At 41.3% G+C, this 23,911-nt stretch overlaps 1 protein-coding gene and 1 long non-coding RNA gene across 5 annotated transcripts in view; one reads left to right on the top strand and one right to left on the bottom strand.

The window, feature by feature from the left end:
• Positions 1–11,590, bottom strand: part of LOC143120667 (uncharacterized) — a 37,361-nt gene extending 25,771 nt beyond the window's left edge. Inside the window, exons 1-4 of one of the 3 annotated variants that reach the window (XM_076281389.1) lie at positions 11,414–11,590; positions 10,844–11,193; positions 4,970–5,299; positions 91–1,956 (exon numbers count right to left, since the gene is read on the bottom strand). In XM_076281389.1, the coding sequence (XP_076137504.1) occupies positions 1,160–1,956; positions 4,970–5,299; positions 10,844–11,135 (1,419 nt within the window). In that variant the 5' untranslated portion in view covers positions 11,136–11,193; positions 11,414–11,590 and the 3' untranslated portion in view covers positions 91–1,159. Of the gene's footprint in view, positions 1–90; positions 1,957–4,969; positions 5,300–10,843; positions 11,194–11,413 lie in introns of those variants that run through there. The other 2 variants (XM_076281390.1, XM_076281391.1) reach the window with 2 other exon arrangements.
• Positions 11,591–14,275: 2,685 nt separating this feature from the next.
• LOC143122130 (uncharacterized) lies at positions 14,276–17,474 on the top strand. Of its 2 annotated transcripts, none has more exons than XR_012986612.1 (4): positions 14,276–14,352; positions 15,370–15,440; positions 15,571–15,654; positions 17,228–17,474. It is a non-coding gene; the product is annotated as an uncharacterized LOC143122130 (long non-coding RNA). The 2 variants fall into 2 exon arrangements; XR_012986606.1 differs by lacking the exon at positions 17,228–17,474 and adding an exon at positions 15,991–16,021.
• The last annotated feature ends 6,437 nt before the right edge of the window (positions 17,475–23,911 follow it).

Raw genomic sequence — 23,911 nt, 5'->3', positions numbered from 1 at the left:
GCTGGGGTTACAATTTTTTGGTCATTTTCATAGGACAAAAATTGTATGACAGGTTGCTTTTATGACTTTATGACATTTTTATTTCCACAGTAAGGCTTCAACACCCGTTGACCCAACACAAGTAACATACATTTTAATAACAAAAGATTACATCAGTGTACATTACTTAACATATTTACATACATTTTATGTAAAAAATATATAACTTTTACGTACATTTTACATTTTTTCCACAAACAATATTTTTTTTCTCTTGTTTATTTCTTGCAAATGTTTTCCAACAATGTGAAATTAACTCCTTGGAGGCCTACACTACTTTCAGTGGAATTTATTTTACTACCTTTACTTATAAGCACTTATCTTGGTCATTGTAAGGGGCCTGCTATACATGCTTTCATTTAATAAACCTTTTCATCAGGACAGTCTAGGCTACCCATATATCTGGGAAATATTATTTGTGTTATGAGCATTAATATTTTCATGTTTTTGCATTCCGGTCACCAGGAAGCATGCCAGTAGAAATATCTTTTCATATTTGTGTAGATGGGATTGTCTGAAATATGGCAGTATAAGAACCTTGATGGCGGGATGCTCTATGGCTTAGAAATTTGCAAACATATATGTACGGACATAAATATCTTATCTTAGTTTCCTTCAGTGAAAACTCCCTAGAATCCCTAGAGATACATACATATGCACATATTTAAGTTTTAAGTGGAAATTAAAAGCTTTCCCACACTGGGCACATATAAAAGGGTTCCCTCCCATGTATAACAACATGTGAAGTTTAAGTTGTGAGGATGTTGTACAAGCTTTTCCACACTGGGCACATTTATAACGCTTCTCTCCAGTGTGTCTAAGCATGTGAAGTTAAAGTTGTGAGGGTATTGTAAAAGTCATTCCACACTGGGCACATTAATGCGGGTTTTGCCAGTATGCTGTAAGCATGTGGCATTTTAAGATATGTGGATAACTTAAACACTTTTCCACATTGGGCACATGTTTCAGGCTTATGTGCAGTGTGCAATAGCATGTGTGTTTTAAGAGTTGAAATGTGTAAAAAATATTTTTCACACTGGACACATTTATGAGGCTTATCTCCAGTGTGTGTAAGCATGTGGCGTTTAAGTTTTGGGGATGTTGAAAAGGCTTTTCCACACTATGCACATTTATGAGGCTTCTCTCTAGTGTGTATTACCAGATGTCTTTTAAGATTTGAAAATAGTGAGAAACCTTTTCCACACTGGTCACATTTATGTGGCTTCTCTCTAGTGTGTGTAAGCATGTGTCTTTTAAGTTCAGAGGATGTTGAAAATGCTTTTTCACACTGGGCACATTTATGAGGGTTCTCTCCAGTGTGTATTATCATGTGAAGTTTAAGTTGTGAGGCTCTTGCAAATGCTTTTCCACACTGGGCACATGTATGAGGTTTCTGTAGAGTATGTGTTTGCATATGGGATTTAAGGTTTGAAACTTGTGAAAAACTTCTCCCACACTGGGCACACGTATGAGGCTTCTCTCCAGTGTGTGTTAGCATGTGGGTTTTAAGAGTTGGAAGAAGGGAGAAACCTTTTCCACACTGGTCACATTTATGAGGCTTCTCTCCAGTATGTGTAAGCATGTGTCTTTTAAGTTTTGAGGATGCTGAAAAGGCTTTTTCACACTGGGCACATTTATTAGACTTCTCTCCAGTGTGTATTAGCACGTGCTGTTTAAGATTTGACTTGCAAGTAAAACTTTTTCCACAGTGGGTACATTGATGAGACTTTTTGGCAGTCACCTGCTTTGACTTAATGCTAAGAGTGTGTGTCTGCTGGTGTTTCTCGTAATCTCTCTGAGCCGTGAAACTCTTGCTGCAGATGGTGCAGTAGTATGGTCCGTCATTCAGTTGCAGGTTGAGTTGATCATTCTGTCCATGGAACTGGTGTTGCATTATGTGTGGGTGTTCTGATGCACCTGGAAGAGTTACCATAGAGACTTAGAATTACAATGAAGAGTTACCATAGAGACTTAGAATGAGAGATTTATATATGGGTGTTCTGATACACCTGGAAGAGTTCCTGCATGCATTTAGAAGGATAGACAGATGTTCTACTGTATATCCGGTAATTTACAACCCCCCATGCAGAGTTTACGTTAGCCGGCAACAACCGGAATTCGGTTGATTTCACATGTAGTTGTCCGGGAGAAAAAATATAGCCATCAAGTATTGAGTAGGCTATGGCCTTGATGACATCAACATGTTCGTTAATGCTTAGGTAGCCTTGTTATTGTAGGCTAACTATCTATTCAGTATATAAACTATCAAACTACGGCATAAGATTTAGGCTGTTGGCTACATGGATAGGAGTAACATATAGTTTGGAATTCATTGCAGAGGATTCAGAAATAACTATTGTGGCGGATCCTGATATCCACGATATGAGCGCTCCGGGGGGGTAGTGAGGGCCGTGGACCTATATTCTGTACAGGAGCGTTTGCTTCCTGCTGAGAAGGTCTCACGCACAGAGGTTAGAAGGAGGAGGAAGGGGGGCAGGGGATAGCTGCACACCTCCCTACTGGTTTTAGCCTTTAGAACAACCAACAGTCTTCCTAGATCTGGCCGCTCAGCCAAACTGAGGATGAAGGGCCTTAATAATTCCGTGGAAATGCATGGATTCCAGTTGCTGCTACTGTAAGAAACTGGAATCCATGCATTTCCACTGAATTATTTTTGGAATCTGATCCCTTATCATACCTGTTCATTCTTACTCGTCGCTCTACTTATCGTGACTAAATTCAAGATGGCTGCAAACGCTAAACTTCGTGAAGATACTGTCTGTATAAATCGTCTTGTAAGTAAACTACCAGTGCTTTTTAAAAGTTCTCAATGTCTCGTTTTAAATGTCAGGGCCTTCGGTAGTCTACCAATGAAGTGTGGAGATACATTGAGCCTCGTAAATGGTGTAAAACAGTGATTTATTTGCATGGCTAGCCCGATGCCGAAGCACCACAATTGAAAAAGCTGTTGGTAGCATCGGCTAACTAGCGCCAGATTTTGGAGTGCAGGGGACAAGCCGAGATGGGCTATGAGACATACGTTCACACTCGGTATCATGTTTCAACACACTTTAGGTCAATATCACACCGGAATTCTCCTTTAAGGAACTCTGGATCTCATTCATAGTGACCACTTTGTGGAGTGTTGGAGTATTTTATGTAGATTAATGAGAAAAAAAATGAATTGAATCCATGTTAAGATGAGTCTGAAGCATAACAAAATGTGGAAAACTTGAAAGGGTCTGAAAACTTTCCGGTTGCAATGTATAAGTATTCACTATACAGTGGATAGGGATGCATCATAAATATTAATAATAGCCAAAATGTGAGCATTAAATATTCAATTATAATTTGATTATTAAAAATAATAATGAATGAAATTCGAATTGGATTATGGAAGAAGATTGACAGCCCTAGTATGTAACAGCTTACAATGGCTTAGAATGGCTTAGTAGTAGTGCTTCGACCCAATATAGACCCAATATAGTCCTAAGAAAGTTTTTGATCATATTCACTGAAAGCGACACTATGCTCCGACAGAACAACATAAATCAGCCGGTTTTAGAAAAAAAAAAGCGCACTTCTACCTCCACCTAGAGCCTGTCATTTGTTTTGCAAAAATCCACAGCTCCTGGTTCTTCTGGTCCAATCAGAGCAAGGCTGTGTAAGATCTGACTGTCAATCACAGTCTGGTGCAGTCTGGTGCGCACTGACGAGCGCGAAACTTGATGTAGAGGGTGCTCGGTGGTAGTGGGGGAGGGGCATGAGAGTTGTAAATATTAAAGATTTTGGCTAAATCCCCTCAATCTGTCATACTTGCCAACTACAGTCTTAATCTGCATTGCCATTTGTACTTGTTGTGAGCCCGGCCACAAGTACAGTAATGAGGGTTTTTTTTTTTTTACTAACAACATGTTATCCAGCGACGAGAGATTCCCTTCACTAAGCCAAGCGAAGACATTGCATGCAAGGAGACACTTATCTAACTCTCTAGGGGAGATGGTGAATAGGCTAACCCAATTTCATACCACACTGGTACTATGTTCACAATCCAGTGAAGCACAGCTACTTGGGCGAAGTGGTTTGCAGGCAGCACCTGAAAAGCTCTGATGTTACTTCTCATCAAACCCCAAGAAACATTGATTTCCCTGAATGAAAACATGGTATAAGTAAAGTATAAGTATATTTACTCTTTTGATCCCGTGAGGGAAATTTGGTCTCTGCATTTATCCCAATCCGTGAATTAGTGAAAGACACTCAGCACACATTGAACACACAATGAGGTGAAGCACACACTAATCCCGGCGCAGTGAGCTGCCTGCTACAACAGCGGCGCTCGGGGAGCAGTGAGGGGTTAGGTGCCTTGCTCAAGGGCACTTTAGCCGTGGATGTGGGCATGGGAGAGCAGTGCTCAACCATTTCCCCCGCCCACGAAGCTGCGTTATTAGCCTACATTGCAGTGACATTGCGTGTTACATTATTACATGCTCCTTAGCCTACGGTAGGCCTACAGTACGCATAGTGGCCGAGTATGCAGTTGTGTGGAGGACGTCCTCCAGTACGCAATGTGTGCGAGAGGGAGAGAGAGAGACAGCGTGCATATGATTCTGCCCCTCATCCAGATTTACATGGGCTGTAGGCTAGGTTAGTGTCCCTCATCCAGATTTACATGGGCTGTAGGCTAGGTTAGTGTCCCTCATCCAGATTTACATGGGCTGTAGGCTAGGTTAGTGTCCCTCATCCAGATTTACATGGGCTGTAGGCTAGGTTAGGCTACATCATGTTGTGCTGCAATTAAATACAGTACATCTCACTTTGCTTCCTCGAAAATCTTCCAAACACCTCGCTAAATTAACGCATGCTATTCTGAAAGGACTTACTTTGCACCAGAGAATCGCTGATTAACGCATGATATTCTGAAAGGACTTACTTTGCACCAGAGAATCGTTATCCTGGTCATCATCTTCTTTCTTCACTTCAATCTCCGCGGCTGTCTGTAGTGTTTCACTGTAGGTAGGGCCGCTGTATGACTCTGCGACGTCTGTTTGAATGTCCGTTTCAGTTTTACAGTGAAGCTCTGCAACGGGCTTATCTTCCTCATCATGAAATGAAATCACATGAACATATACCTCCTCGTTTACATTTTCTTCTTTCACCACCACCCTCAGGTTTTCAGTCACGCAAACGCTGCCGTTAGGCCTCAGCGGCAGTCCAAGATCCATGTTCCCAGCAGACCAAGGTTGATCCCATCGGACGTTATCTACAGGTTACAGTGAGAAAAAAACAGATTGCCTTTTTTATGTAAATACTTAAAAAACAACATTAATTGTTACATGAATAATTGAGCTCTGAATATAGGCTACATGAGTTAACTTTAATGTCTAGCCTAGACTCAAGAAGAAGTCGGCTTAACCAGGCTACTGTTAGTGAGACTTTTCAGGTTGCTTGCCTCAAGCAAGTTCGGGGCCCCTCACATGATATCTTTTAATATGGTGTTTGTTTAGATCTGATCTGACTAAGACGGTTATTAAGATGATACAAGATTGGAGTCAGTGAGCTGCACCCACAACTCAGTAATGGAAAGACAAGTACCATTAGACATTTACGTTGATGCCTTCAAAAGGCGTTTTGCTGTAGATCTACGTGAAAACACGTCCATACTGACTGAAAAAGTGTGGAACACCGTCTCATAGTAATGTTGTTAACTGACCAATAGCATGCCTCGATCAACCCCTTGCAACTAGGAAAAAAGTCTGTGTTACACTTAACCCCGCGTTACTTTGTAACCTCAAGCAAGTTGGCTGCTCCTCACGCAGAGATCTTTTAATATAGTGTTTGTTTAGATATGATCGGATCTAGATCCGACATGACTCGCTTTACCGCGTTAGAAGACTGAAGTAGACTGAGGAAAATGCCCTGCTACAGGTTGAGTGATTTCCACCCCATCACGTTCGAAATCGCGCCCTATTTAGCAAAAAAAAGCCCAACAATGATTTGTCAAATATTTAGGGCTGTATTTTGAGTCACCAGCGCATGGCGTAAAGTTCGTTATTCACCGGCGCGAAGTTGAATTCGTTATTTTGCACCTTTATTTTTTAGGCATTGCGCCCAGGGGTGTGGCAATTAACAACCTAGGGAGGGACCTGACGCGTTGTCTAAAAATCGCTATCATACACCACCTAAACCTGGTCAGAAGTCAATGGCGAGTTGTTCATATGCTATTTTAAGAGCGCATGTCAACAGTCATATTGGCAGGTGCACGCACCATCCTTCTATCATTCATGAACGCACACCAGCGCACGTCCATGCAAAGCATTACAAATTGCACGATTACAATGGTAAACATAATTAGAATAAAGATATTACGAAATACTGTACATCTCATGATGAGTAGTTATTCACCATCATTTGCAAATTGGTAATGACGGTTAAAAGTGATTAGGGGAGAGGCGAGAGACACGTATGGAGCACAGCTGAAGACGCACTGTCACGAGATATAAGCAACTCCTCTGCAGGATAAATGTTGTTTTATTCAGTCATTTGAGCAACATTAGGGTAAGTGTTGCTTTTTCCAGCCTATGTTTTCGATGGTAACCCATTGTCAGTCAATAGTGAAAGTAACTGCATATAACTGTCTTGTCATTGACTGACTCCTTGGTGAAGTTAGTTTCACTTTGCCAATGAGTTCAAATAATAGACGAGTTCAAATGCGTGAAGGCTATGCTAGGTTTTAGTAAAGCATGGTTTAAGAATGACTATTCCATACGGTCTCGCAAGCAGCCTCCTTCAAATGCGCCGTTGAATGCCAAAATACCGATGCATTTATTTGACATATCGCGCGTTGCGCCGTTAAAGGGAATGACAGATGTCATTCTCATTGGTTTAAAATGATGTTACGCCCCAAACACACCCATATGACTGATTAAAAGACCTAGGAACACCTTGTTACGCCATGCGCTCCACTTTTGAGAACAAAACCCCTCCCAAAGTGAACTGGACATCCTACTAAATTTGAATAGACTTTTGACGAGTGACGATGCACTTTAGAATGTTATGATAGGGCCCTTAATCTTTAAATAAACATAACGTAATCCATTGTTAGGCATTTTTTTCATCATGCATACAAATTAACTTCATATCAATGCACACAGAGAAATGGGGGTATCATTTCTGTAGCCTACCCCAAAGGTACATTTGTTGGAAAAGTACCCTTTAAGGCAGTGTTTCTTAACTGGTGGATTCGGGACCCAAAAGTGGGTCGCAGAACCATTTTGTGTGGGTCACAGAGCTAATCACTAATTTAAAATGCTACATCATCTAATATTTGACCTTTATTTTGAAAAACTTTATTTGTATAGTCTTGGACATAGATAGACAATGTTTGTGACAGGTCATGTTAGACATCATTTTAGCGGTAAACAAAAGTAGGCTACGACCCTGAATATTATTTGAAGTAGGATATGGATTCACTTAAATTGAGGACAAAATGGGATAGAAAACCCATTGCGTGGTGTGCAGTGAATTGCTGGACCATGAGAGCATGAAACCATCCAAATTAAAATGTCACATGGAAACCAAGCACCCCTGTCAGATAAACCTGTCGAGAAGCCTACTTTGAAAGGTCTTCAGGAGTTGCAGACTTCATAAATGTAATGGCAAACATCAACATGTTTGCGTGTCTTAACATGTAGCTCACCATATATCGACTTGATGAACGTGGGAAATTGTAGGTCCCAAAGCCAGACCAGTTGAACCACTGCTCTAAGGTACAGAAATGGTCCGGTGGATCTTTGTGTAATGTTAAAGGTGAGAACATTGTTTGTGTACACAGTTTACTAAAAAGAAAGGTTTTGGACAACTGCATGATGGCGGCGAGCAGAAAACCCGAGTTGTTCAAAACCTTTCTTTTAGTAAACGCTGTGTACACGAACAATGTTCTCAATGCTCGAGTTCATGTGAAGAGACACTGATGATACTTCAATCAAAGTTTCATGTTGTGTCGAGCCTTCTTAGTGTTTTAAAAATAGAGATTTTGACGCGATCATGTATCAAAAAATAGTTCCCATTCAAAACTCCATTTGACCCAAAAACGACAACACGGACAAGCTTGAAAGTGGCGCTTCAGATGTAATTGTGCTTTTAAACGAAAGTTTGACTCGTGTACATTCACAAAAACACCCTAGGATGCTTTTTTGCGAGAGTTACGCTTTCAGAGACAAGTTTATGCTTCGACATGCTAGGAGTCCACATTTAGTGTCAGTTTTGATGTGTGACGGCTCCCGTAGTTCTAAACGAGGCATCGCTCGAGAGGTTGGTTGCTATATAATTCCTAACCACTAAATGGGCTAATTTCTTACACAGGGGGGCTTTAAACTACATTACATGGAGTTGCAATACTGCACTTACACACACTGCAATTTTTACCCCCTGGGTCATTCTGTGTCAAATCAGATAAGGTTGTTGCTGAACCGGTTGTTGTTCAAACCTTGTCTATATCAAGAATGTATCCCAAAACCATGGTCTGTAAAATATTTCTGTTCATATTATTAAGAGTGTACAACAAACCATTTTCCAGCACATTTTTGTGTATTTTTGTGTAAGATTTAACCTTGTATTTTAATACAATGCCTGTAGCTATGGATGGCATATCTGTTCATATTACACAATGTTAACACATCGTGTAATATGAACAGATGTAATATGTGTAATGCATGTTGGCACATAATGTAATTATTTTTTTAATAATACAAATTCTGTACCTTTCTAGTGGGTACGTTTTTAAGTATATATATAAGTATATATACTCGTTTGATCCCGTGAGGGAAATTTGGTCTCTGCATTTATCCCAATCCGTGAATTAATGAAACTCAGCACACAGTGAGGTGAAGCACACACTCATCCCCGCGCAGTGAGCTGCCTGCTACAGCGGCGCTCGGGGAGCAGTGAGGGGTTAGGTGCAGGCTTGGAATTTCAACATTCTGGGGGCAAGGCCACCTGGCCTTCAGTTGGGCATATTTGGTGGAGGGCACAAAGGCCACATGTCAGGGCACTAAGGCCAACGTTAACTATACAGTAGTAGGCTATAAAAATGATCAAAGTTGTATTTAGCCTATTCACTGCAGTAGACCTGCATCACTGTATGAAACATTACAAAAACATGAAACATGAAACATTACATATAACTGTAAATCATCTGATCATCTAATATTTACAGATATCTAGGCTATATTTAACATTTAATATTTGGCCTGTTATGAAATCAAGTATTGAACAATTTAAGCACAGCTCAGCTTTAAGAAAGTCAAATAGCCTAGATGCATGCTTAGCATTTTGTGATCATTAAGGCTACTTTCACAAACTCTTAGTCAGCTGTCCTCTGATTTACCGATATCTAGGCGACATTTGTAATATTTATTTTGTATTTGGCCCGTTATGAAATAATGTGGAACAATTTAAACACAGTGTAAAACTTAAAGCCCAAATTTGGAGACTCATGTATGTTGACATTTACTGCCAATTCAAAACGGGATTACTCTGGAACGGCTAACTGTACAGGGGACTGCTTTACACCTTTGTGTTCGGTAAGGTCTGCTGTTTATTCTGATATATGGTTTGTCATGTGTTAAACGAGGGGTTCGTGAAGTATTCCGCCGAGATTAATGGGTAGGGAGATGGACGCAAAACCTTCAGTAGAATTTATGATTAAATTGAATGATATTATTTACTTTTCTCGCGAACCTTTCATCACAGCAATTAGCGGCTGACATCGTTTAAAAGCTGAGAAAAAGCTCTTTCGTGTGATACTTGTGATGTCTGTGTGATGAGTAGGCTACTTCGCAAGTAGTTCAACTGAGAAGAATGGGTGAATTTGGACGCACTTTCTTTCTTGCGCTAAACTTTCTCCACTGCGTAATTTGCGCTGTGAATGCAGAATGCTAAGATTGTTTTGACAGGCCATAGGCTAAATATATATGCTATTAGTAGGACGCAAAGCAGAATATTGAAAGAAGGGGGCACCAAGGCCACCGTGGCCTGTAAACCTCTGATTTTCAAAGGGGCGTCACGGCCAATGCAAGGGCTACGACGGCCGTCGTGGCCGCCGTGAAATTCCTACCCTAGGTGTCTTGCTCAAGGGCACTTCAGCTGTTCCTACTGGTCGGTGTTCGGACGGGCAAACCCTACAAGTCCGAAGCGCTAACCAGTAGGCCACGGCTGCCCCATACCTACATGTGCACAGCAGAACCACTCTACCAAACTAACTTCTTCATGAATCTAGAGAGAGAAAGAAACATGTCGTTTTAAAATGCAAGAGGGAGACCACAGAGATAAGGGTATTTACAAGAGGTTGACAAAAGAAGAGAGTTTGGAGTCTTCCCAGGTAAGAGACAGGGAGAGTTGTGAGCCATATCTAATCGATGCTCAGGTGACCCTGTATAGATGTAGGGTACAACCGGGACGATTGAAACGGGGGACGCAGAAGGTATGCATCCTCGACAATTCGGCAAAACGAAGGACTTATTTGATAGACTTTCATCACAACTATGCAGTTCATCCAGTAGGCAATGTGTGCGAGAGGGAGAGAGCGAGACAGCGCGCACAATGCTGCGTCCCTCATCCAAATTACATGGGCTGTAGCCTAGGTTAGGCTACATCAGGTTGTGCTGCTACATTGCGCAAAATGCCTCCGGCGTCGTCCTCCGAAATAAATAAATAAATAAATAAATATATACTTTCGTTACTTGGCTTCCTCGAAGACCATCCCAACGCCTCGCTGATTTACGCATGGTATTCTGAAAGGACTTACTTTGCACCAGAGAATCGTTATCCTGGTCATCATCTTCTTTCTTCACTTCAATCTCCGCGGCTGTCTGTAGTGTTTCACTGTAGGTAGGGCCGCTGTATGACTCTGCGACGTCTGTTTGAATGTCCGTTTCAGTTTTACAGTGAAGCTCTGCAACGGGCTTATCTTCCTCATCATGAAATGAAATCACATGAACATATACCTCCTCGTTTACATTTTCTTCTTTCACCACCACCCTCAGGTTTTCAGTCACGCAAACGCTGCCGTTAGGCCTCAGCGGCAGTCCAAGATCCATGTTCCCAGCAGACCAAGGTTGATCCCATCGGACGTTATCTAGGCTACAGTGGTAGCTACTACAATAAGAGCAACAACAACAACAAAAATTGCCTGTTTTTAAACACCCTACTAGAAAACAACATTAATTGTAACATGAAACGGCCCTAATGCAGCTCTTATCCATCATTTGTCTACAGTGAATATAGGCTATAGCTAGGCTACATGAGTTAACTTTGTAGACTCAAGAAGTCGGCTTAACGTTCGCCTACGGTTAGTTAGACTTTTCAGGTTGCTTACCTCAAGCAAGTCGGCTGCTCCCCACACTGAGATCTTTTAATATAGTGTTTGTTTAGATATGATCAGATCTAGATCCGACATGACTCGCTTTAATTGTAGCCTAGCCTATCTTTTTTTTTTCAGTGTGCACACTCTACACACTCATTAAGATGTTCTCTTACACAAAATGTTTTTCCACATCTCTGAAACCAGTTGGAGCAGTTTTATTTATCTGTCGGCAAAATCAGTCGTCAGCTGTTAATTCTAGCCTAGGGCTGGGTCCAAGTTTGAAATGGCAGTTGGACTGCCTGAAGTTATTTGGATACAGAGCCAAGATACATAGAACACAACAATTTAAACGGTTGACTATGCACTTGACTATGAACTCTCCCAACTATGATCTTCATGGTCGCACGTCTGATGCGGACTTTAAAGTTTACAGTTAATAAGTAAAGATGATGATTTAGGTTTACTATAAAGTTTACAGTTCAACTAAACATGTTCAACTTCAAAAGTAAATCACATTTCTGGGATAAAACCAGACTGTATGAAATAAAACATGAATTCCCTCTGTTTATATCCTTCACATTCCTGTGCTACCTCTAGGCTGCTTTTAGGTGTATAGTTGCCTTTCTTTATATTTTCTTTTCTTTTTTTTTGTTTGGTTATTTTGCCGTGATCTCTTTCTAGTGCCCCACCTCCGACTGATGTATTGGCTGTACTCCATTAGTGTACATTGTCCTGTCAAGATTTTGCCCAGCTGTATACTCTATTTAACCTGTTAGTAGTAACAACCTCCTCATCCTTGTCCCCCTTTTCCAGAGTAGGCTACTAGAGCAGCTGCTCATAAGAGGTTCCTGGATCCGCCTTTGCGCACTACACTGCGTATTGTAGTGGTAACCTGCACCTCACAATATTGATTGATCACTTGCTTGTAGTGGTTGTGCCTATGTGTGTGCGTGTGTGTGTGTATGCATTTGACTGTAGGCACCAGAGTCCAGAGCACGGTTGGTGAACTTCACGCTTATCCCGGACAGGTAACCTACCTTGACAGCGAATCAGTATTGTTAATGATATTGTCCCTGGTAGCAACCAATACCAGTCCTGGGCCCAGTTCCCCGAAAGCATCTTAAGCCTAAGAGCGTCATAAAGTCCCTCTTACGAACGTCTTAAGATTTGCCGACTGTTTCCCGAAACCATCGTAGCTTAAGAGCGTCGTGAAAACACTCGTAGATCTACGAGTGCTCCGAGTGCTCCAGAGTACTCGTTACTGGCTAAGAGCGTCTTAACGCATATGCCTCAGTGGAGTCACCCGCAGGAAGATCAGTGACATTACATGTCGTCCCCTTAGAATTATAGGGTTCTATCTACGTTCTGAGTAGTTCTGAGATATTGAGCTTCAAAGTCTTAGAATTCCATAGACTTATACTGATAAGTGGCACAAACCTCTTCAGATATAATGTCCAAAAATGTATACAACTACAAGAAACACCTCACCTCATCTTCTTAAGGTGTCACAGAATAAGAATATGTAAATAACTAAATTTTGACAAAAATGTCAGATAGAACCTTATAATTCTAAGGGGACGATGTGTCTATGTAATGTCACCGATCTTCCTACTGGTCACTCCACTGAGGCGTGTGCGTGAAGACGTCAGCAAATAAAATCCGCTGCATAACTAAACTGACTTCACTTGTGTGAGTTAATATATGTTATTAGGTAGGCCTAGGTGGTTGGTGCAGGAATCATTCATACCAATGTTGTGAAAGTCATAGTGTGTTGCAGGGAAAAAAACATTGTCCTATAGCCTATTACGATTGGCCAATATATATAATTATATATATGTAAAAAAATAAATAAATAAAGAAATAAAGAAATAAAAAATGGAAACAAACACAAAACAGGCAACAGGAAAATGTGACGGAGAACCAAATATGAAGGGAGAGATTTGTGCAGACGGTGTAGGAGAGAAGTTGGAGGGGCAGTGGCAAAAGCAACATAGGGAGGATGCGAAGTGTGCTGGTGGTGATTGGTGACACTGTGACTGTGGGGAAAGGAGCAACCCAAAACATTAAAAAAAGTCCTGGATCACGTCACGGCGGGCCTCAAAACCAGCCATGTAGTGCTGAGGTTGGTCGTCTGGATCACGGCCCCCCTCATCAGCCTCAGCGTCCTCCACCTCGTCTGGCCCATCCGGCTGAAGCCCTGCCCGCACTGCAAGGTTGTGCAACATTGCAGTGACACATATCACCGCGCAGGCCTTCGCCGGACTGAAGAGGAGTCCCCCGGCCGACTTGTGGACACACCGGAAGCGCAACTTCCACCGCCCGATGGTGCGTTCAACCACACTTCTGGCCAGACGATGGGCCTCATTATAGGCACGTTGTTGGTTGTCCTCAGGGTTGGCCACAGGTGTAAAGAGGTATGGCCGGAGGGGGTACCCACTGTCGCCGAGAAGTCGCCACTCACCCCTCGACGCAGTTGCCTCCCGACCAACAGCCGACTCCCTGAACACAAAAGAGTCGTGCGTGCTGCCCGGCCATCTCGCCACGACGTCGAGGATGATGCCCTGGTGGTCACACACCAGCTGGCAATTGATCGCCGCGTACCCCTTCCTGCAGATATATATGTGACCATCATCGTGGGGTGTCAGTATGGGCACTAACGTGCCATCCACCACTCCGGCCACCTGAGGAATCTGATGTTCCCGGAAGAAATGCCCCTGGATCGCCGTCATCTCCTCTCTGGTGGGGAAGCCGACGTGTAGAGGCACCTGTCGCATCAGGCAGTCCGTCACTGCCTGCACAGCCCGTGACACGGACGCCTTGGATAGGCCATGCCCATCGCCGACGACCTGCAGGAAGCTCCCTGTTGCATAGAACCTGAGGGCGGCCAGAAGTTGCGTTTGCGCTGAGAGTTTGCTTACTCACGGAACATTTTTGGATCCTGTAATTGCAAGGTATGTATTTGTTGCTGTTCATAGTGTTTTTGTTTTAAGTTTAGCGAGTTTGTCGTAACAACAACTTAAATAATCATTTTAGTAGATCGTATGTGTAAGTGTACATGTGTTACTAAACTCGAGCAGCTAGCTTCTAGCTTCTAATGTTAGCTACTAAATCTGTCATGGTGGCTGGCGAGCTAAGTCATCTCAGGCTAGAATTCTATCATGTTTCCCAGTTTAGTTTTACTCCCTACTGAAGATAGACAGGGGTGGTGCCTTGATGGGGTTATTTCATATAAACCACAATTGAATGTTCATAGAAGTGCCAAGGTCAAGACAACTTCATGTATTTAACTGGTAAGATAAGATAGCAGCTACCGTTAGCCCCATACAAACCCTGCCTGGGTTTATGTGAATACTAATTGTTGGATCAGTATCGGAAAAGTTTAATGTTTAAACGTAGGTGCACCCCACTCTGTTTGACCAAATTATCCTTGTGTGTCATGAACAATTATGCAGGCTCTAAAGTCCATCAAGAAACATTTGAATCATTTTAATGTTCGTGTAGCAAACTCTGCCATCTTGCCTAGTCTCTCTGTAGCTGCTAACATTAGCCACGTGTAGCTGCAAGTACAGCAGTTGCAGGAACATCAGACTATAGGCTACTTGGCTCTCATCCGGCTTATATATCAGTTAAAGAAAGCAAATGGCAGTTTCTTGCATGGGAACTTGTCAATTTTAAGCACACACATTTGTTCTCAACCACTATATTCGGGAGGTAAATAATTTGACATTTGTCATGCTAGAAGCTGCCTACTCTTCAATGTTTGAATGATTTGTTAATCACAAACAAGTAACTAATTAAATCACAAACAAGTAACTAATTAAATCACAAACAAGCCAATCTAATTAAAGGTCATCTTCCTAGTTCAATTTTACTAAAATTCTCAATTGATTCTGTGATCTAATATTATAGTTTTACACATTTTAGTGTAAATTTGTTGAGTTTGATATACTTTCTCTTTCTCCCCACAGGCCTTTATGTGGCAGTGCAAAGAGCGCAAGACCGGAGTGTCATCAAGGTCTCATTTATTGAAGTATTACAGGTTAGCTCATGGTCACTTTGGTCGCAGACACCCATGCCATATGCTAATTGTAATTCTTTCTGTATTTCCAAATGCTGGGTTGTATTGTTACTTGTTCTTCCTATCTCCTCTCCCCTCATAACGTTGTCAGAATGTCAGAACTCGACATCAACTGCTCCAGGCTGTCTGCTGTGTGTGCGTAGGAAGGGAGGAGATCATGGCTGCCATTGACCAGGTTAGTGAGAAGTTGTTTTGTGCCTCCCACTTTGAAAACCTGTGATCCAATATTAGGCCATGAGCTACCGGATCTTACCATGCAACTGCTAACTTTTTTTGAAAGGTCTTACCTTGCTGACATGACATGAATTTGAAAGTTAACATTGACATAGGGGTGCACTGCCTGTTTCAACCCCATGAATAGATTTACATTGAAGATCAGTGCGTTCCAAAAATCTCTTTTAACATTTAACATTTTAACATTTAACATTGGGGGTTGCATGGTAAGGCATGTTAAACATTAAGATACTTAATTTGTAAATGTAAGTTGTATGTTCATTTCCCTATTTTGCAGAATCATACCATTGACTTGTTGAGAACTTGCAACCTGAAAGCACTTGTGTACGAAGGCTCGGAGAAACTCATAAAGGAATACCTGGTAAGTGTAAATGAATATAAAAAAAACAGTAAAGCATTACAGCAGCGAGAGTAGGAGTGGTACGTCTAGTGGCAAGATGGGTATGAATGAATATGGCTTCTTATATTATTTTAGTACCCATGGACATTTCCTTGTTCATGTTTCGGTGCTTGTAATGTTTTGTTACAGAATGCATGTTACAGCAGAACAAGTCACCATTGGTCTGTTTGTCACTGACCATGCATACACCCTTTACAGACAAAGCTTCCTAGTCTGTGTTAGTAAAATGTCACCCAAAGTTTTAATCTTTGGTTAACTAGCTTTTGAGTTAAAAGAAATCATAGACGTTAGAGGGATTTGGGAGAGCAGAGAGTCTAAAGCAATGGTTCGGAGTGAATTTCACCCTAGGGTCATTTGCACGATGACCACGAGCCAAACACACCCCCAGAAGCTTTTTTCCCTTGGTCAAACATTGGTCAAGTTCGCACTATCAGTCTATGTTTCAGCCCAATGGCTTAGCATTAGCACTTTTGAAACCAGAAGTGTATCTCGTAAATTACCCCACTAATAATGTCCGGAATATTACCAAACTTCTACAGTAGTACAAAAAGGGTCTGTAAACAACACCTACTGCAACGCTACGTCGACGTCACTTTGTGATTTGGGAAAAGCCCGTAAAAGTCCTGGCAGAAAGCGATGCATACGTTTTATAAATGCTTGTATTTTCAGGTCAACACTTATTGACCTGAAAATACAATTTCATATATCATCCAGTTATCAATATATGACTATGGAGTGTTGAATTCACTAGCTTTTCTTTTACACGTGTGAGTTTTGCAAAGGACTTTTATGGGCTTTTCACAAATCACAGAAGTGATGTTGACGTAGCGGTAGCAGCAGAGAGTAGAAGCTTTCAGGCAAGTGTTATTTAAATAAACTCCTGGTGTAGGCTACTTACAAACTTTCGACCAAAGGAAAAAAAGCTACTGGGGGGGTTGGCACTTGCAATGATCATGCAAATGACCCAAGGGTGAAATTCACTCAGAACCATTGCTTTAATTTAAAGGAGATGGGAGATGTGAGGTTAATCCACTGAATTCAAACATATCTAAAGACATATACTTTTGTTTGAAAAGTCATCAATTAAATGTATTTTTTTTGGTCTGTGGTAAAGGACGCTGACTGATGCCCAGAGCCAGATGGAGAAAACCACCATCGGGATCTTTGCAATCAAACATGAGGGTGCCAATGCCTCCACTAGAAGATGTAGACATTATAGTTGAATCACTAACAATGTAACAAAACTAAACATGCCGTGTTTAGCAGAGATATTTTTCTGTTCATTGCATTTCTATTTTACTAAAAAATGTCCCTGATGGTTTGATGAGAATGGAGCTAAATAAATGCAAATTTGTTTTGAAGACCGTGTGTCTGTTTGCTATTTCAACACATTTGTTCAATTTTATTTAGAAATGTTATGCAGAACAAATTCAACTTGTTTACTTTGGATTTACTTAAAAACTTTGTTTTTTGGATGAGTTTACTTAAGAAAGTTTTGTCAAGTGTGGTTCCACGTAACTGTATCACTTAAACTTAAATTAATATGGATGTGTGCTAGATATCTTTTTAACTTAAATTAATTGAACCTAACAATGTGACTTTGATTGAACAGGACAGTATTAAGTTGAGTCAATGTAAGAATGCTGAATTAATTGAACATAACAGCATTAAGTTGGTTGAACACAGCCATATTAAGTTGGTTCAATGTAAGAATACTAAATAAAAATAAAGGAATTCAATTACTTACCATCTACTTTATTCACTCTTGTTCAGTTAATGTTATTTATTTGAGTCAATTGAAAAGAATATAGTATCTTTAGAGTTATTTAATACAGTTTCGTGGAACCACTTGACAAAACATTTTTAATTAAATCCAACAAGATATTTTTTTGAGTGACGTTACTCAGATTGAGTAACATAACAGAATACGTTACAAATTACATTTTTGGGCATGTATTCTGTATTCTGTAACGGAATACGTTTTAACCCTCCCAACACTGCTCAGGGTACCCGCGGAGTCTTAAAAGTATTAAAAAGTATTACATTTCATTTTCCTAAATTAAGGCCTTAAAAAGTATTGAATTTCACCTCAAAGTCTGGAATTTTTTCACGGAGGTCTTAATTTTTCAAATGATCAGTAGATTTAGTCTAATATCCTCACGTAGCGTAAATCAGACAAGGATTAAAGTTCTCCGTCGTACGACGGATTTCCGTCAATTTGATTTTAGAAATGTCATATTTGAGATCGATTTTTTTTTTTAAGGCAACTACAAATATTAGCTCCGATGAATGAATGTGTGTGATGGTAAATATTTAAAGACCTAATAGTGTTCTTGAGAACTTTCTGTGTCTCAATCAGAGACCGCTCAAGAAGATACGTCAGCCATGAGTTTCGCTTTGTTTATGTTGTAGCTACACGCTTGTCTCATTGGCCTGGGGCGGTTGCTTAAAAAAAAGAACACGTCTGGAGGACGGTATGGCAAGCGATTTTATCATTTACCCGCTAAGTTTGACTATCTGGAATTAACATTGTAGATATCAACAACGTCTTTCTGACTAGTCGCAATTACATTTTGGATAGTTGGAATTGTCATTCAAGATATCTGTAACGTAATTGTGATTAGTCGAAACGTCAGATAGAGATATCTGTAATTTAGTTTTGACTAGGCAAAACTGAATTACAGATATCTGTCATCACGTCATTGAAAACATTCAACTCGTCACACATCTTAAATGGCAATTGCAGATATCTTTAATTCCGTTTTGACTAGGCAGAATGAAAGGTTAAGATATCTCAAACGTCATTATGACTAGTGCAAATTATTGTGCAAGACGTTGCTCTAGTTCCGTAGCAGAGCCCATCTACTTATTAGACATTCTCTGTCAGCTAATTTCCCCTCCCCAACATAATCGAAGAAAAAGTGGGCTTATTTCCTTATTTCTATGAATGGAAGAAGAATAAGCAGGCTGTAATGTCTTGTTGACATCTAAAATAACTAAAACTCCGTGCAGGTTTATTAGACTCTCACGTTATCAACTGCTTGATCTCTGTTTCGTAGCCTACATAAATTAGTAGGCCTAGGCTACTAAATGCACCAGCACCATCTACAGTGTTGGCTGTAATCGAAAAAATCAAAGCAACATTGAATCATCAATTCTTGCTGCCAGCTCCTGTCTTGCATAGGCTGCAGCATTAAAAAGACGATTAAAAACTCCTTCGCCCTGGCTGCTCTGACATGGTGCTAATTAGTGCTAATTACAAAGTTAACAGTTAACAGGTGCTATGTGATTTGATGATTTGAACAACACGCTCTTCTCCTGCCTAAAGTGGGATGCGGGCCTAATTTGCATAGCAATACAGATATCTCTAACGTCATTTCGCCTAGTCAAAACTCTAATTCAAGATATCTATAATTACATTTTGACTAGGCAGAATGAAAGTTATAGATATCTCCAATTTCAGATATCTCTAATCAAAACTCATTCAAGATATCTATAACTTGATAATAGATATCTACAATCAAATTATGACTATCCCTAACTCCAGTTTGAGATATCTACAACGTCATTTTGACTAGTCAAAATTCCATTTAAAGATATCTACAATGTCATTTCGCCTAGTCAAAACTTAATTCAAGATATCTGAAAAGGAACATGTAGATATCTTGAATTGAAGTGAATTAAAGATATCTTTAACTGGAGTTATGACTAGTCAGAATCAAATTGTAGATATCTCTAACTGGAATTACAGATATCTACAATTCAATTGCAGATATCCGTAATTCACATAGTGGATATCTGCAACTGAATTGTAGATATCCGTAATGATAAACCCCATAGAAATGAATGGCAAATGTGGCGTCATTTGTCCTAGGAAGAATGTCTTTGTGGATATCTGAAATGACAATTATGGATAGGAAGAATTCAATTGCGGATATCTAAAATGTTCGTTTTGACTAGGCAAAACTGAATTACAGATATCTGCAATACATATCCAGTCTAGCGGGAAAATGTTAAAATCGCTTGCCATAGGACGGTCAAAGTTGGATTATAGTGACACCATCGAGACAGCTGATGAGGTTGCCCAATCCGTTTAACTTTTTTGGATATGATATTGTGAGCTCTATGTGCGAATTTGGAGGCTGTGTTCTTTCCGTGCATCAATGTAGACAATTTCTTACTATCGCGAACTCTTGTCAGGGGAGGTCATTCATTTTGGGTGTCACCTATGACTTGAACAGATAGCCTGCTGCCACCCGATGTAGCCTACTATTATTGTTACAGTTTTTGATCAATGCAACTAACAGTATGTAAAGCGACGCAAAAAGCTGGAATTCCTGGCTTCTCCGGGTGCTTAGAGCATACCAGCATGATTTGGCACCAAATTCAATTAGGAAAGCGTGAGAAGAGAGACCTGCACGTTGTGTTCTTGGATTTGGCTAATGCTTTTGGGTCTGTGCCGCATAGTCTGTTGTGGGAGGCCTTTGATTATTTCAGAATCCCAGGTAGCATTAAAAGCCTAGTAAAAGCATACTTTCTGGATATTCAATTATGTTTTACTACAGCTGATTACACCACAGGTTGGCAACAACTTGAGATAGGAATCATGGCCGGATGTACCATCTCCCCACTTGCTTTTACAATGGCAATGGAGGTCATTATTAGGGCCTCAAAATGGGTAGTGGGCGGGGAGAAGTTGCAGGGAGGGCCACGCCTCCCCCCGATTCGGGCTTTCATGGACGACATGACAACCTTGACGACAACCGTTCCATGCACCAACAGGTTGCTGGGTAAGTTAAATAGTAATCTGCAATGGGCCAGAATGAAGGTGAAACCAAGTAAGTCTAGGAGTCTCTCAATTATTAAAGGGAAGGTAACAGATAAGAAGTTTGCTATAAATAAGGAGGTGATTCCCACAGTTCTGGAGAAACCAGTGAAGAGCCTGGGAAGGTGGTATGATGCAAGCCTTAGTGATAAATCACAGGTTGAAGACTTGAGACAGGTCACTAGGCAAGGTATTGCAAAAATTGACAAGTCGGGGCTGCCAGGTAAGCTCAAGCTGTGGTGTTTGCAGTTTGGTTTGTTGCCTCGGCTAATGTGGCCATTGACAGTTTATGAAGTTCCTCTGTCAAAGGTAGAGAGGTTGGAAAAAATGATCAACTCCTTTGTCAGAAAATGGCTCGGAGTCCCACGCTGCTTAAGCAGTGTAGCCTTGTATGGGAAGGGTATTGTAGAGTTGCCAATATCTAGTCTGACAGAGGAATTTAAGTGTGCTAAGGCTAGATTGGAATTGACTCTTACTCAGTCCAAGGACCGAGTGGTGAGGATCAGTGATCAGTTAATGCAGGGAGGAAGTGGAACCCAGAGCAGGCAGTTAAGCAAGCTCAATCAGCATTGAAGCATAGAGATATAATGGGCCATGTTCAGCACGGGCGGGGGGGTCTAGGGGTGGGTGCAAGTAAACCCTTGTGGAGTAAGGCTTCTGCAGGAGAAAAGAGGAAAATGGTAGTGGAGGAAATGCATAGACAGGAGGAGGCTGTAAGATGTACTAAGGCAGTGTCGCAGGCAAAACAAGGGCAGTGGGTGAACTGGGAAGGGGTGGAAAAAAGACAGATTAAATGGAAAGATCTATGGGGCATGGAAGCTAGTAAGATCAGATTTATGTTAGGTGCTACATATGATGTGCTCCCATCTCCCAAGAATTTAAGTCAATGGTTTGGTGAGGATGATAAATGCATACTTTGCTCGTGTGTGGGCAGTCTCCACCATATCCTATCAGGATGCAAGGTAAGTCTCACCCAGGGGCGGTATACGTGGCGTCATAACCAGGTATTGAAATGTGTGGCAGCGGCAATAGAGGATAAAAGAAGAGAAGTCAATTCATTAGCAGCTAGTAAAGGGGTAAGGCAAATTAACTTTGTACGTCAGGGGGATAAACCTTGTTCCGCGAAGGCCAGGTGTAAAACCGGCCAGTTGAAAAATGGGGCGGGCTGGGAAATGAAGGTTGATCTTGGCCAGCAGATGGCGGTACCTCCACATATAGTGAGTACTAAGCTACGTCCTGACGTAATTCTATGGTCGGATTCAGAGAAGATAGTTTACTTCATTGAACTCACTGTTCCTTGGGAAGACAGAGTGGAAGTGGCCAATGAGCTGAAGAGAGCTAAATATACTGAAATAGCAGAGGAGGCAGCTAAGCGAGGTTGGAGTGCACGATTAAGGCCTATTGAAATCGGTGCACGTGGGTTTGTGGCCAGATCTGCTATTGGCTTGCTGTCTGAATTGGGCATTTGTGGTCGAAGTCTAAGGCAGGTGGTTAGTAACATGTCCTTAGCAGCAGAACGGGCAAGCGAATGGTTGTGGGTAAGGAGAAGTTACCCTTCCTGGGGCGCAAGCTAAGGTAGGCTAACTGGCTCATTTGTTTTGGTCGTGGGTAAGGAGAAGTTACCCTTCCTGGGGCGCAAGCTAAGGTAAGCTAACTGGCTCATTTGTTTTGGTGGTGGGTAAGGAGAAGTTACCCTTCCTGGGGCGCAAGCTAAGGTAAGCTAACTGGCTCATTTGTTTTGTGTTTGTGATGGACTGTGCCTAGGTTGATGGTACTTGGCTAAGGTTCTTTATGGTTTATGGTTCAGTCCACATCAACGGGACGGACCGACCTAGCCAACTTAAACCATGCCTAGGTTGGTTAAGGGTATTTGGATGCTTGTTGTGGTAATATGGGGCAGCATGGGGCGTAAGCTAACTGCTAACTGCTGGCTAATTTGTTTTGTGTTTGGGATGGGGCCTAAGATAATGGGCTAAGCTAACTGGCTAATTTGTTTTGTGTTTGTGATGGGCTGTGCCTAGGGTGATGGTACTTGGCTAAGGTTCTTTATGGTTTATGGTTCAGTCCACATCAACGGGACGGACCGACCTAGCCAACTTAGACCATGCCTGGGCTGGTTAAGAGTATTTTGAGTATTGGATATTTCAATGTGGTAATATGGTGGTAGCATGGAGGGGAGTGTCTCCAGGACGCTGGTTTCACTGTTAAGCCTTCATGAGGTGTCGTGGGCCTAACTTAACGAAACATCGGTGAATGAGGGTCCCACTTGATAACCCCAATGACATGCCGCATACTATATAGGCTACTGCTGTTGGATAGGCCATTTGCATTGTGCTTGTGACCATTTGTTGGCGGATTTGTGGGTAGTGTGCTTTTTAAAGTTAAACTTGAGCAGGGGCTTCTGAATGTGTTTTTACCTTGGATTTTGGCACAAGGGATTTTAACATCTAATCCTGTGTATTAATGTAACGTAGCCTATGCCTATCCCGTCTGTTTTCACAATTTGCGACGGAAGGTTTTGACTGAGCATGTTAACATAAAATAAAAATATCGCGAACTGTTGAGTAAGGGGGTCAGTCGTGTTTGTGACGCACAGACAGCCTTGTAGCCTATTTTGCTTAGGCCTCATTTTAACGACAGTAGGTTGTGAGCGTATGTTGACAAAAAATAACCATGCAATTAAAATAGTCAACTTAAAACTTTGCTATTATTAATGTATAGCACAAAACCATAACCAGTAGGCCTACCAGAACCTCGCATATTAGCGTCATGATTTGTGTGCGTCTATTTGGCAAGGCCACTAGCTGTCATGGATGCGTTGCTAAAGTCAAGTCAAGTCAAGTTTATTTATATAGCGCATTTCATACACAGAGGTCATTCAATGTGCTTTACATAAACATCAATGTGCTTTACATAAACAACAATAAAGGAAGGCACAGGTGTCAAATGTTAAAAAATAAATGGATGGGCGGC

This window comes from Alosa pseudoharengus, unplaced genomic scaffold (assembly GCF_046254945.1).
Source record: "Alosa pseudoharengus isolate Yale_2024_CS ecotype anadromous, Long Island Sound unplaced genomic scaffold, YU_APseudo_1.1 YU_APseudo_1.1_scf_1, whole genome shotgun sequence".
NCBI classification, from domain to species: domain Eukaryota; kingdom Metazoa; phylum Chordata; class Actinopteri; order Clupeiformes; family Clupeidae; genus Alosa; species Alosa pseudoharengus.
The sequence above is the reverse complement of the archived record's forward strand: the minus strand, read 5'-3'. Positions and strand labels throughout refer to the sequence as shown.